This window comes from Priapulus caudatus, unplaced genomic scaffold (assembly GCF_000485595.1).
Source record: "Priapulus caudatus unplaced genomic scaffold, Priapulus_caudatus-5.0.1 Scaffold2890, whole genome shotgun sequence".
NCBI classification, from domain to species: Eukaryota; Metazoa; Priapulida; class Priapulimorpha; order Priapulimorphida; family Priapulidae; genus Priapulus; species Priapulus caudatus.
In genome coordinates this window covers 1-14,466 of record NW_014579951.1, presented here as the reverse complement: position 1 = coordinate 14,466, position 14,466 = coordinate 1, and the positions used below count along the sequence as shown (strand labels likewise).

Here is a 14,466-nt window from a genome sequence, read left to right as displayed (position 1 = left end):
CTACAGTGGCCGCAAGCAACCAGTAGTCACCGCAGAAAGATGGCCAGCACGTAGTAGCAGCAGGCAAGAAATTTTTATTTTGGGACCACAATTTGCCACATATTATAACTGAAACTGAAGCGGTGTTTTAATAGATATCGCAACTCTTCCGTGTAAATCATTAATGAAATAAGAAAACACTCCTCGTCTGTAACGTGGGATCAGTGTGAATCGGCCGGCCGCAGGACATGTTAGAGCTGGCGTCCGATCCAAAGACAGACCAGGAAGCGTGTATGGATAGCGTGCGAGGTAGCTGGTATATAAGAAGGTGGCGTGATGACTCATGGGCAATACGAACATTATGCGACAACACTGACGGAGCGAGCGCCGTGGACGACAAATGCCAGAAACGCATCTTCAACAATGCCGTCATGGACCAGGTGAGATGGCTCCAATAAGGAGAGCGATTGGGGGGGGGGGCGGGGGATGGAGGGGGTGACTGTTAAGACACAGCCACATGCCTCATGGATCCAGGTGGCGGCACAATCGGTAGTCATATGAACTGTTCATCCTTGAGATCGGGGAGATTGGTGACGGCCTGGATGGGGGGATGACTGGTAACACAGTCAATATGCCTGCATAGGACCTCCAGGTGAAGCGGCTTAACGTATGTCGCATTATCTGTCATATGCACATTGTGTCATTGGTTTCGCTTGAAGGCGTTCAGGGAGATGGGGACGGGGGTTGCCTGGACCGGTCGGACTGGGGGCGACTGACTTGGTAGAACACATGACATATGAATTCTCAGGTGAGCAGCTCAATCGTCACCTGTCATAATGTGAAATGTTTACTCCCTTGCGAACGGGGGGCAGATTCCGGGACGGGGTGGACTGTGAGATGGGTGGAGATGACTGGTAGACACAGTCAACATGGATCCAGGTTGAGCGCTCCGCGGAATTTGCGATCCCAAACCGTATAGCTAATGGAAGAAAACATTGAGCTAACGCGATGGCTAGAAAATGTTTTAGGACGGCGCGCACTATCGCACGCACAACCATCGGCATCGCGCAATTTTGCACAGGGGCTTTCATATTATCTTATTTCTTATTATGGTTTTGGCTCTTACCCTAATTAACTCTTAGAATTAGGTTTAGGGTTAGGGTTTATGGTTGGGTTAGGTTAGGATTCGGTAGGGTTAGTGATCTAAATTGTTAATGTTTGTAGGCTTAGGGTTAGGTAAGCTAATTTCTATATCTGTAAAATAACTATTTGTCTCAGTGGGTCACCGCTAGACCGTTTGCCGTCGTGGATCGGATTAGGGGCTTGGTGCGGCGCGTCTCGAACGCGATATGTTTTTTATTTCCTCTGGGGCGTTATGTATTTTCTTTGTATTTGAGGTTTTGTTTCTGCCATTTATTGTTCTGTAACCTTTTGTTAATGTCTGAATTAAAATAAAGTTTCTATAATATTGAGCTTATAATTTAATATACTCATGCTTGTTGACTATATGCGTGTTCTAAAAATCTCTAGCCATCACGTTGCTCATTTTTGCTTCCAAAGCTATACGTGGTTGGGAATTCGCTAATTGCCGCGAGCGGAGCACCAATCGTTATGTCTATGAAATGTTCACCCATTGAAGGCTTTCGGGGGACGGGGTGGAACGGGGGGGACGGGGGACGGGTGAATGGGGGGGGGATGACTAAGTAGCCAGCATGCCTTCATGATCCAGGTGAGCGGGCTTAACTGTCAAGTCCGTATTCGATATGTTAAAATTGTTCATGCCTTGAAGGACTGTTTGGGTGACAAGGGTGGCGAATTGGGGGGAGACGCGTGCGAGATGGCGGGGGGGAAAACTGGTTAGACACAGTCTCAGCAGTTGGCCTCATCTGGACCCATGGTATGGGCTCAATCGTAGTGTGTCATACTGTCCATATTACCGTAGCCATCATCGTGGCAATCCGTATTTGACAAAAAAAATTGAAGTGCAGGGGAGACGCTCCTCTGGGATTTCGTTAGTCAGGGGCTATGGAAATTCAATGCAAATGAAACCGGAGCACGTTTAAAATAGGGGTCTCCGGAAGCCTTGAGGGAACAGTAGATTTTGCTTTAAATCTAATGCTGTCGCACTTGAAACCCATAATTGTTGTATTATGTAGAGGCCAGAGCAAAACATGACCGCGGAGAAGAAAGGTCAAGGAAAATTTTTGAAATTCGATCTTCACCATACGCACACGCGCACGCACACTACGACCAGACCTCGACGACACACACAACACACGCAACGCTACGCACGCACGCACGCACGCCACTGGCCACACAAACACAGCACAACACACAGCCATCGCCACCGGTGTTTGCATGCATGCCTTCTCACGGAGCCCGCTTCACGTATTCTGAAGTACCGCTGTCACTGGAACGGAAATATTACAAACTATATAATTTTCATAAATTATGCTCTGATAGTATAACAATTTGTAAACCATGTTTATTAGTTATCATACTCATAATATATATTTTTTAACATAACTCCTATAGCCCAAAACCGCTCAGCTTTAGGCTACCATTCCTCTTGTGAAAATTTACAAAGTGACCTTTTAAAATGATCCGAATTGTTGCTTCAACTAGCCTGAAATGCAGGAAATCGCCATTTCCAGGCCTAAATTTCAAAACTTTTCGGGGTGAGTACCCCCAGACCCCCCCATCCCCCGCATTCAGCGTTATCCGTGCGAATCGCGACGCGTTAGCCCATGGCGCCGATAATATAACCGCCACCTCTAGATATTATCACTGGTGATCCTACATTTTTCTGCAGTAGCACATTTTGGGAGGCCACTACGGCCCTGCATATGACTGTATGAAATGTTCGTCCTTGGAGGCGTTCGCGGGGACGTGGGGTTGGGTGACGGGTGGATGGGGGGCATGACTGGTAGACACATGCCTCATGGATCCAGGTGACGCGCACATATCGTATAGTCCTCTTAATGTTCATCCGCTTGGAGGCGATCCGGGACGGGAGGGGGGATGTAATAAAAGTTAGTAATCGTGTCATCGTCGTCACGCGTTTTGACGTTCTTCTGTTTCAGGCGCGGACATCATCGTCTGCGACGAGGGTCACATTCTCAAGAACGACTCTACGGCGATCTCAAAGGCAATGAACAAGGTGACGTCGAAGCGTCGTGTTGTGCTCACAGGCACACCACTTTGGGCGACAGAACAATCCTGACCGAGTGCACGTATAAATAACCGCCAGACTCCGAAGATCGCTGCATGTGTGTGTACGTTCGTGCGTGGCGTGCGGTGCGTGCGGTGTGCCGTGCTCACGACACGCCGCTGCAGAACAACCTCACCGCAGTGTAAGTATATTTGTGTGTGTGTGCGTGCGTGGCGTGCGTGCGTGCGTGCGGCGTGTGTCGTGCGTGTCGTTGCGTGGCCTCACGGAGCACGCCGCTTGCGACGAATAACTCACCGGAGTGTAAGTATATTCCCTATGAGGGGTGGGTGCGTGCGCGCACGTGCGTGCGGTCCCGCGCGCGTGGCGTCGTGTGCGTGCGTGCGTGTGCGTGCTCACGGACACGCCGCTGGCAGAATAACCCACCGAGTTGTAAGTATACTTGTATGTGTGTGCGTGCGCTCGCGCAGTGCGTGCGTAGCGTGGCGGCGTGCGTGTGTGCGTGCTCACGGGCACACCGCTGCAGAACAACCTGTCCTAACACTGGTCGCCGATGTGTGTGTGTGATGTGTGTGTGTGTGGGCGTGGCGCGTATGCGTGTGTGTGTGGTGTGGGCGTCGCGCAGTGCGTGTCGTGTGTATATTCGATGCTACTACACTGGTGCACTCATTGCAAGTGGAAAAAAATCAATTTTGTACTAATGCTCGACAAGGACATAGCAATGTGATGGATACGTCAGTGATGTTAAAAAATTTATCGAATGCCTTTGTTGGTGCACCGACACATTTCGATTGTTTTAAAACGTGGGCATATCAGCCGGGGAGAAACAAGTTAAATTTTGATGGTGACGTCCCTGCTGTCAGGCCGGCTACACACAGGGATTGTCGAATCAAGATACAGGCTTTAAAATGAATTGATACGTGTGATGGCAGAAGGTGAGGCGGAAGCTGCGGGGGGAGCAGACGTAGTCTAGGCGTTACTACGGTGACAGTGACGTGCGTGAACGCAGGGTGCGAAAATTAACGTGAGTCCGGAGTCAAATAATCCCCTGGTTTACTGTCGGACTCCCTGATTTGATATATGCCAGGAGTCCGTGTTGACCCCTGAAATTCTGCTATAACAACTAGTTTACCGAACTGTAATATTAACTAGTTCGTTCCAAGAGCCACAACGGCATCAGCGGAATTACCACGTCTTTTTTTCCGCAAATGCTTAGTTTAACTACAGACTGCGGACTCCCTCATTTTTGGCTGGCGGACCGTCCTCTTTTTGAGGAGGAGCCGTTGGCTCCCTGTTCAAATTAATTTCTACCCACTCGCTTCGTTCTCGTGAACGTGTGTGGCGTTCACCGATCCCCCTTGCTATGGCTTCAGTTTGTGAAGCCGAACCTTCTAGGAACGCGCAAGGAGTTCCAGAACCGCTTTGCGAACCCGATCAAATCGGGCCAGCACTCGGACAGCACGCCATACGACGTGAAGCTGATGAAAAAACGCGCGCACATTCTACACGACCTGCTCGCCGGCTGTGTACAGGTGCGTGCGTGTATGTGTGTGCATGTGTGTGTGTGCGTGTGTGTTCTGTGTGTGTGTGTTCGTGTGTGCGTGCGTGCGCGCCGGCGGGCGGACGTGGCGTCTGTCTGTCTGTGTCTGTGTGTGGTGTGTGTTTGTGCGTGTGTTTGCAGTTGTGTCCATCTGTGTCGCGTGTGTGCGTGTGATGTGTGTAGTGGGTGCGCGCGTCTGTGTCTGTGCATGCCTTCTGTTGGTGTTTGTATTGTTTTATCATCTGCGATCGCCTCGCCCATCACCCGACCGCCCCCCCCCTGACGTGCAACCTCCCCTCTCTGCAGCGGCGCGACTACAGCGCGCTGACCAAGTTCCTACCGCCGAAGACAGAGTTTGTCATCTCAGTGCGGCTCTCCGAGGTGCAGATCGCTCTCTACAGCAAGTACATGCGTCTGAACGGGCACAGCAACGAGGAGCTGTCCACTCCGCTGAAGAACGTCGGAGCGACGTTGTTTCAGGACTACCACCACCTCATGTGCATCTGGAGCCATCCGTGGATGCTGAAGCTGAAGCAGATACGCGAGGAGAAGAGGGTGAGCGAGCGAGCGAGCGAGTGAGTGAGTGGGTGAGTGAGTGGTGCATGGCGGGTGAGTGAGTGATCTGAGTGGTGAGGTGAGTGAGTGTGTCGAGTGATTTAGTGGTGGTGAAGTGCGCAGGTGACTGAGTGGCGTGGGTTGGTGAGTGGATTGAGTGCGGGGGAGTGAGTTGAGTGAGGCGTGTGGTGAGTGATTTAGTGGTGGGTGGGTGCATTGAGTGAGTGAGTGAGTGGGTTGGATGAGTGAGTGTTGATTGATTGATTGATTGATGTCAATGCAAGGTNACCCACCCCTGGTACAAATCCTGTACGCGCCCCTGCCGAGCAAATTGCCAACATTGAAAAACGAACCCCCCCAATATAGAACTGGCTACGGGCCTGCAAGGTGTAAGTGTTCGCATCCCTGTGTGAGGTGTAAGTGTACGCAGGCCATCGGCGACAAGGTGTAAGTGTTCGCATCCCTGTGTGAGATGTAAGTGTGCGCAGGCCATCGGCTACAAGGTGTAAGTGTTCGCATCCATGTGTGAGATGTAAGTGTACGCAGGCCATCGGCTACACGGTGTAAGTGTTCGCAGCCTTGTGAAGTGTGACAGTTTGGACTACCAGAAAATGACCATAATGCTATGAGGAAATGTATTGGTATGTGTTTGGTATGTTATGCATTTACTGGTGCTGTCAAGAATAAAGGCATTACAATGTATATGATTGTGTTGAGTGGTATTATAGGTTTTGGAAAAACTAGAATTTCTATTCTCATAACCTCCTGATGTTTCTGTCAACGGTCTACGAGAAAGAGTTGACGTTGAGACTAATGCCAAGACTAATTTTGTTTCTTGCAACTGTTCTAAGTGGTTAAGAACCGCTGCAGTGCAGCTATACCACCAGGCAAATTTGTGCAGGACTAAACCTACATTTCTTTACTTTTTATTTACTTTGAAACATGCATTTATCAGGGAATCTCTTTCATTCTACCGTAAATAGCGAATGCTTGTTTAAATTTTTCTTTCCGCTAGAGCAGATGTCACCTGACATTGGTGCGCCTATCTCTCCGACATCTTGCAGTCTGCGATTCAATCGCCCTGCTTCGAATCGCTCAGCTGCCAGTGCCCTGGGGTTAGGAACCTCTTCAGTATATCTTTACTACCCCAGCTCACTCGGTGTGATGGCTGTGCACGGCCGAATAATGTAGTTATTGCACGGCGGGTTCCTCTCGATCTGCCGCGATAATGACAACACTAACAGAAATAACAAACAGCAATAGGAAAAATTATAAAAACATTTATATGTTCGATACAAATTTTTATGTTATAATGTTATGATACAAGAGTATTAAATCCCCGTCTGCTCTCTGATCGTGAAACTCGAACCCAGCGTCTCTCCGTCCGCGTCGTTGCAGGCTGTTGTTCAGTCACAGCCTCCTCTCGCTGAACATGATCGAACACTTCCTCAAGTGCATCTTTACTGTATACGCCATATTTTTCGCGTACAGATATGTTCGCGAATTCAGATCTAACGGACAATTTTGCGAGTGGTTAATTTTCGCGGTCGGTGAATTCCTGAATCAGCGAAGAACAGCGTGTTGTTATTTTTACGTTGTTATTTTCGCGGTCGGGGACGCGTTCGCGAAATTCGCGAAAATTAAACCACCGCGAAATATACAGCGTATACAGTACTACTGCACGACTAACGCAACATAGCAGTCCGTGTTGTGCCGTAACCTATCAGCTGTGTGCAGGGTAAAAAATACACGGGAGCGATGAGCGATTCGCTCTTCAAACCTTCGAAATCGCTCCCGTGAGGCTCAAAATAGCTCCCATAAAATTTGTGACGAGAGCTATTTTTCCACAGACTTGAAAAAGAGCTCCCGTGAAAAAAAATGTCTTTTCCCCTGGCACAGGCGATGATGACAAACTGGGACGACGACTCAGATGGAAGCATTGATGATGAGGATGATACGGAGGCTGAGGACTCGCCCAACTCTGACCACAGCGACGTGATTGAACTCGACAGCGACGGCAGCGAGACGAAGAAGCAGAAAAACAAACGATCGAACGGCGGAAGGTAGGAGAGATGTGGCGGCGGCGACAACATATTAGCCAGCAAGCCGTGCAGCCGTGATTTGCACAGTCAGTTTTGAAACTGCACAGCCAAAAATGTGTAGCACGGACTAAATATTGATCTAAAGGCACACATACAAAAAAATTGCACTCCCAAATATTTTTTCTGCACTCCCACAATACTCATTCCTGGCTAATGCCCTGGGCGGCGATGGTGGTGATGGTGGTGATGGTGGTGATGGTGGTGATGGTGGTGATGGTGGTGATGGTGGTGATGGTGGTGATGGTGGTGATGGCGGCGATGGTGGTGATGGTGGTGATGGTGGTGATGGTGGTGATGGTGGTGATGGTGGTGATGGTGGTGATGATGGTGATGATGGTGGTAGAAGCATCATGTGGGGGTCGCAACAATGGGGACATGTTAGGGAGGTGACGGAGATGAGGTGAGGTGACGGAAGGAGAATGGAGAGAATGGAGACAGGGTAGGAGAGTAAGATAGAAGTAATGCGTAACACGTGGTGTGAGATAGAAGTAGAAGTAGTGTAGGCATATATATTAGTCCACTAACTGTGAACGCGACGCTTGATTTCCTGTGGGGCGCACCTACAGTACACCATTCAGAATGTGTAGTTTCAGGGATACTATACAAGCAACTAGCTTTCACTAACTAACACCTACAAGTCTATAACTAACAAACAACTAACAACTACAACTAACAAACTACAACAAACACTAACTAACAACTAAAAAACTACAAACAAAACACTAACTAACAACAAAAAAACTACAAACAAAACAACTAAAAAACTACAACAAACACTAACAAACAACAACAAAACTACAACTAACAAACACTAACAAACAACAACTAAACGTCACCTATCGTCTATTTGTCTACGAAGTTCCGTTTCAACTAAAAAACTACAACAAACTAACAAACAACTAAACAACTACAACAAACAACAAACGACTAACAATCACCCAACACTAACTCAAACATAAAAAATGCTACAACGTCAACTAGTCGGTCCTTTGCTCTATGAGGTTCCGTCTTCGTTATTCTCGCAGTCCGCCGAAGAGTTAGCACGCAGGGCAATTCCGACGACGATCCGGTTCCCGGTTACGAGCGACAAGTCGACAGCCAGTGTATATTTCACGTTACTCTACGCCCACCCTCTAGCCCGCGCGCCGAGGTGGGGCGGGAGCGAGCACATCTCATCAGTGGACCAGAGACAACTACGACCTCAAGCTGCAAGATGAGCTATCCTCACCGACGATGCGCGACACATGCGCAGCGCCACTCGGCCCGACAAAAAGGTAACGTGTCCACTTCCTTGTGTCTGAGATGTAAGTAGATGCCGGCCATCGGCGACAAGTGTACAGTGCCTTCACAATCCTTGTGTCAGATTTAAGTCGTGTGCAGGCCATCGGCGACCAGGTTCACAGCTGTTCGCAATCCCTGTTGACAATGTAATGCTTGCGCAGGCCATCGCCGCTACAAGGTGTAAGTGCTTCGCAATCTCCTGATGTGAGATGTAAGTGCGTGTCGCCAGCGCCATCGGCCGACAAGGTGTAAGCGTTCGCACCCTGTGCTGAGATGTACACGCTGTGTCAGTCTCGTACAAGGGGTGTAAGTGTTCGCCGTCCTCGTGTCGAAGTTAAGTGTGTGCAGCCATCGCGACAAGGCCTAAGTGTTCGCCCATCCCTGCTTGAGTATTAAGTGTGCGCAGGGCTGATCGGCATACAAGTGTAATTTGGCATCCCTGCTGTGAGAGTAAGTGTGCATGCCATCGTGCTTACAAGTGAAGTTCGCATCCTGTTGCGATGATTAAGTTGGTGCAGTCCTATCGGCACAATGGGTAAGTGCTTCGCAATCCCTGTGTGACGATTGTAAGTCATGTGTGCTGCAGGCCACTTCGTTGAACGAAGGTAATGCTTTGCATTCCTGTGATGCAGATGAAAGTCTGTGCAGGCCATCGCCGACAAGTGCAAGTGCTTCATGTCATCCCTGTGTCGAGATGAAAACAACGTTCGCGCAGGCCATCGCGCAAGTCTGTAAGTGATTTTCGCATCCCGTGATCGATATCGTAAGTGTGTCCGCAGGCCATCGAGCGAACAAGCGTGAAGTGTGCGCGCCATCGCACAAGTCAAGTGTCGCATCCCTACTCGTGATACTGTAGGTGCGAGGCCAGTCGGCGGACATCAGCGTGTAAGTGTGTTCGACATCCCTGGGTGAGCACTGTAATGGTGCCAGGCCCACTGCTTGACAACGGTGTTAACGTGTCCAATTCCTGTGTGAGATGTAAGTGTGTCGGCAGCGCCATCGGTCCGACAACCGGTTAAGTTTCTCCATCCCTGCGGAGATGTAGTATTGTCGCAGGCCATCGGGCCTACAAGGTGTAAGTTTCGTCATCCCCGTGGCACATGTGATGATGCTAAAAGTGTGTTCAGGCCATCGTTACAAGGCGTGTTAAGTGTTTCCATCCCCTGGGCTGGAGAGTAAATTGTGTGCAGGCCAGCGGCATCAAGTGAAACGTGTTGCCGCATCCCCGTTGAGATGTAAAGTGTGTGCAGGGGCCATCCGTGACAAGCGTTAAAGTGTCACTCGCATCCCTTGTGAGATGTAAGCTGTGTCAGCCCATCGGCATACACAGGTGCCAAGGTCTCGCATTCCCGATCTAGATGTACACGTGTGCCGCAGGCCATCGCTACGAGCGGGTGGTGAGAGTTCGCAGGGGCCACGGCCCACAAAGTGTAAGTTTCGCATCCCTGGCTGCAAGATGAAGTAGTTCCGCAGCTGCCATCGCGACCAATGGTGTGTAGTGTTCGCCATTCCGCTCTGAGATGTAGAGTGTCGGCAGGCCATCGGCTACAAGGTTAAGTGTCACATTCCTGTTGTGAGAGTGTACAGTGGTTGCAGCCAGTCGCGACAAGTGTAAACGTAGTTCGCCATCCCTGAGTCGAATGTCAGTTGTCAGGAGCCAGTGGCTACAGGTCTGTATCAGTTGGCGCATCCCGTCTGAGATTAGAGTGTGTAGCCAGCGCCATCGGTGACAAGTGCTGAAGTGCTCTCGCATCCCTCGTCGGAGACTGAAGTCTGTGTGCACAGGCCCATCGCGTGACAAAGTGCTATATGTCGTTCGCATCCTGCTGTTTGAGAGTACAGGGTGCTGCAGGCCATCATGCGCAACAAGGGGGTAAGCGCTTTTACGCACTCCCTGTTTGGGGAGACGTAAGCGGGGGGCAGGCCATCCGCCGGGCACAAGCGGGGAGGAGAGAAACCTGCGGCATCCGGCTTAAGGGTGGTTGTGCCGGGATGTAAGGGCAGTGGGTTGCCAGCGGCCTTATCAAGTGGGGTTCCAGACAAGGGGCCAACGGGGGGCTGCAGTGCCGCGTTGTTGTGAGGGGGTATCGAGGGGTCGAAGGTAGTCGTCGGCGAGGCGTTAGGCGTCTCGATGGCTTCGCGAGTAGCGGAGGTTTTGGGAAGGGGTTTCGCTTTTCCGACGGCGTCAGTCGCTTTGTCTGCAATCAAATGACTAGTGCTTATAGTTTTGGTGCCCAATCCTCAGTTGGTTTTCAGTTGTTTGTGAGATGGATCCCACAGCGGTGATATAAGCCCGCGGCTCCGCAAAGACTATCCATCGCCCCGGACAAGGGAATATGATGTATAATTTGCGTTAGTCTGAGGCGTCAACTCCCTCGCGTATTGCACCGCTGACGCCATACTCCGCGCGCCGTAAGGGGGATAGCAAACCATCACAACCGTGCGAGTGTATCTGGCCGTACCACAGTCAATCTGTGTCCGGCAGGATATACTCACTGTACACCTTGGTGGGGGGTGAGGTAAGCCACCGGGCGGCGGCGACAACACGGCTACCCGCGTAACGTTATCAAACTGCCTTGGTAACTCCCCTCGACCAGCCTGGCCCGTCGGCCGGAGCTTTCCGAACATAGGTGTTGAGAGTGTTTCGGTGCTAGCCAGCGCGGATGGCGACTTTTCCCGAAAGGATGAGCGGGGTACCGTCGAGGCGCGGGCTACCCTGGGGCGACCAAGCGGGGGCCCCCCAGATTTTGTTGCTCGACAGTTCCCCTTTGTCCGGCAGGACCCTCATGGTGACGATTTGCGTTTCTGGCCGCCGGCCCATGGGGTCCGCGACCTTGGACGCCCCCCCCTCGTACACGCCCCTGGAATCTGGTAAAGACATTGCCGATACCGTCGCTCGCGCTTACTGCATTTACGGTCGTGGGCGGTTCCGGTGGTAGATTCATGAATTCATCACAGTGCGCTACCCCCCGCTGCACCACCCTACCGCAATAGTTTTCTGCAGGTAAATCTTGTTGTGCGACGCAATCCGACCGCTTGCTGGTCTGCACATTGTATTAACCGGCAGTCTCTTATTTACGGTTAAATTTGCGTACGCATTTCGCGTTTACGCAAGCGAGGCCGTCTTTCAGACGTGCCGTTCCCATAAGCCCTACCCCCATTTAGCCGTACAACCCTATTGGTAGAAAAGCTGTGTGAGTGTGTCGTCGTAGAGAAGAGGAGGTGTTCAGTGAGTCGTTTGGTGGGTGTGTGTGTGTGTGGCCTGTCTGTGTGTGCTGTGTGTGTGTGACGACGAGACGAGGAGGAGGGCGGCGTGTGCGGTTTGTCGTTCGTGTATGGACACGAAGAGAGAGAGACGAGAGAAACGGGGTTTATCGGGCGACGATGCCGTGACGGACGCGACCGAGGAGAAGCCGAGTCATGCCGGGGACGAAGCGGGAGGTGTGCGAGAGATGACACCTGTGGTTCGGTTAGCCTGAGCGGAGGTAAGTGGACGAGTGGAGGGGCCACGTCTCAGATGGCCAGTTCTCGCGCTCCATAAGCACGTGAATATTATCTTGCGTGCAAAATGGCTCGATATAGGGTGGTGCTGCCATCTAACGCAACCTGCGGGACTCGATGGTGTGTGCGAGGAGGTAGCTGCATTTGAACCGGTCGCCCCTAAAACCCCGCTATGGAAGCCAGCCTCTGAGTAACTCGAGAGGATCTCCTTCCTCTTCGTTCTTTGCATTGTGGTTCTCCGCTTTTTGTCTCGTGGCAACATATCCTAGCGCTTGGGAGTCATTTTGTCAGGCCTCCCCCCCTCCCTTTAAGAGCAGGGGGGAATGCATCCCCTCCCCCGAATTTACGCCTGGTGTTAGTTGCCTGGGGCGTGAGGCAGGGTCGATGCCGACAAGTGTACCCGGCATTAGTGCCCCTCCGGAGCGCGGGGGCGCCGACCGACCACTCTGTTCGCGGCCCCTCGAGTTTTGGGAAATAAAGAGTGAACGGAATACCGCCCCTTAAAGAATACCCGCGATTTCCATTGCACATTTTTTCTGGCGTCTTCGTTCTATCATTCTGATTTCTACTTGTTGTCTGTCTTCATTGAAATCATTCATGTGTTTTATTGGGCCGGACCAGAATAAACTCTCTCGTTATGCTCTCTCATCATGCGCGGGGGTGGGATACTCACATCAGGTTGTATTGCCGCCGTCCTCGTACTGCAGTGGATTGAAGAGTAAAGGCCATACGCGTGTACTAATAGTTACGGACCAGTTTCCCGCCCGAATTTCCATCCGCCCATGCGAAGGCCTCGCAGAGCAGATCCGATTTTGGGCGGGGGAGTATGATCGGTAATCTGATGTTTCAGGCTAGCCTCACACTCCTGATCACCTGGTTGGAGTAGTCATAAACCTTGGTTACTTACATGGCCTCCAGAGAGTCCTGGGTGTGATTTGGCAAAAGTACGTAGAGCATTAATACAGACGGATAATAGGCCCTTCTTGGTTCTCTCTCCCTCTCTTTTTCCCTCTCTCTCCCTCCTCTCTCTCTGCACACAAACACCACACCTCATCTCTCTCTCCTCTCCTCTCTCGCGCTCTCTCTCTCTCCCTTTTTCCTTCTCCTCTTTTTTTAATGTTTGTTTGGCAGCGGCAAGGGGGGGTTTAACCCCCAAACAACCCCCGCCCTGCGATACGCCCACTTGTGCAGGTCTTCAAGGTCACAGTCAGTCTCATAGCCAGTGGTGTATAGGAACCCTGTCACATCAGCTCTCGAGCGTGACAAGGGCGCCTTAACTGAAAATATGGTCAGGCAGACCCGGGTTATACTTGGCGCCCCCATCGGGAGACTTCAGGACAATTAACAGGGACGATCTTCCTGACCACGACCCTGTGGTCGCCAGCCGGCTGGTCATCTTTATCGCTGGCCCCGAGTTTTGATTCTGAGCTAAGGCTCGTCCTTATGCCATCGGCGACAGCCGGCGTAAGGTGGCGTGCCCACGCTCTCCTTATTTCTCACTCAGTATCGAGTCTACTAGTTACGGCCCTGAGAGGGTTATGTCCCCCGGGGTTACTGCCAGCGAACGTACCCTGGCGGGGTAACCGCGTCGGAGGGTACCAGCGTAACCTTGGCTACTATCATACTCATGCCGGACCGGTATCCTTGCTTCGTCAGCCCTATGCAAGCCACCACCCCCGGCGAAGCCCCACGTGATTCGAGTCATCGACATGCGCCGTGTTTGCGCCGTGCGTTGCCTAGCATCCTGTAACCGACTAGACCTTAACTTGACCCCTAACCCTAACCCTAACCTTGAACCGCATACCCTAGACGTCCTAATCCCGCGAACCGCCCTACCCCCCATCCTACCTATGAACCAAGTGTGAAGGTATAGTTAGACGTGCCGCGGCTATGCCGCGTAGCGTCGGGGGATAGACCGGAACGCTACGAAGGATGACGTTCGGTATACCCCTCCCCTTGGGAATTAGACCTATGATGCGCACTAGGTAAGTTCTATCGGGCGCCAGGGGGCCATGGCCGGCCTGCAATGCGCAATGGATACAGTTCGCAATCCCGGTGCGCAGATTACCACCAGGCGGGCAGCCATGCGCGACAGTTATAGGCTATAGATAGATAAGATTGTCCGGGAAGCAGCTCGCTCAGTGTAATTTGTGATGCCAGAAATGGTCTGGACCGCGCGCTTCATACTGTATACTCTCGTATCTGTACTTGTTCAACCATTGCGTTACTAAAGCTCTTACTTAATTCTCATACTTATATTTAAGTATGAATATCATACCTTAATGCGCTCTGATAGATTTACTTTAATTTTAGGGACCGGCTCATGGTAAAGAGTGATG

At 51.3% G+C, this 14,466-nt stretch overlaps 1 protein-coding gene across 1 annotated transcript; it reads left to right on the top strand.

Annotated features, from left to right (window-relative positions):
• Positions 1–381: 381 nt before the first annotated feature.
• LOC106819145 (transcriptional regulator ATRX homolog) lies at positions 382–9,984 on the top strand. The gene is made up of 11 exons (XM_014823801.1): positions 382–403; positions 497–513; positions 3,063–3,208; positions 3,239–3,248; positions 4,515–4,680; positions 4,995–5,243; positions 7,143–7,306; positions 8,373–8,448; positions 9,213–9,357; positions 9,483–9,534; positions 9,957–9,984. The coding sequence occupies exons 2-11, from the start codon at positions 497–499 to the stop codon at positions 9,982–9,984; spliced, it is 1,053 nt and encodes a 350-aa protein (XP_014679287.1). The 5' UTR covers positions 382–403.
• The last annotated feature ends 4,482 nt before the right edge of the window (positions 9,985–14,466 follow it).

Excerpts from the sequence above, each read along its gene's own strand:
- LOC106819145 (XM_014823801.1), top strand. Across the intron at positions 4,681-4,994 it reads TGCTCGCCGGCTGTGTACAG|CGGCGCGACTACAGCGCGCT; the intron begins GTGCGTGCGTGT and ends CCCTCTCTGCAG. Across the intron at positions 8,449-9,212 it reads GCGACAAGTCGACAGCCAGT|GCCACTTCGTTGAACGAAGG; the intron begins GTATATTTCACG and ends TGTGTGCTGCAG.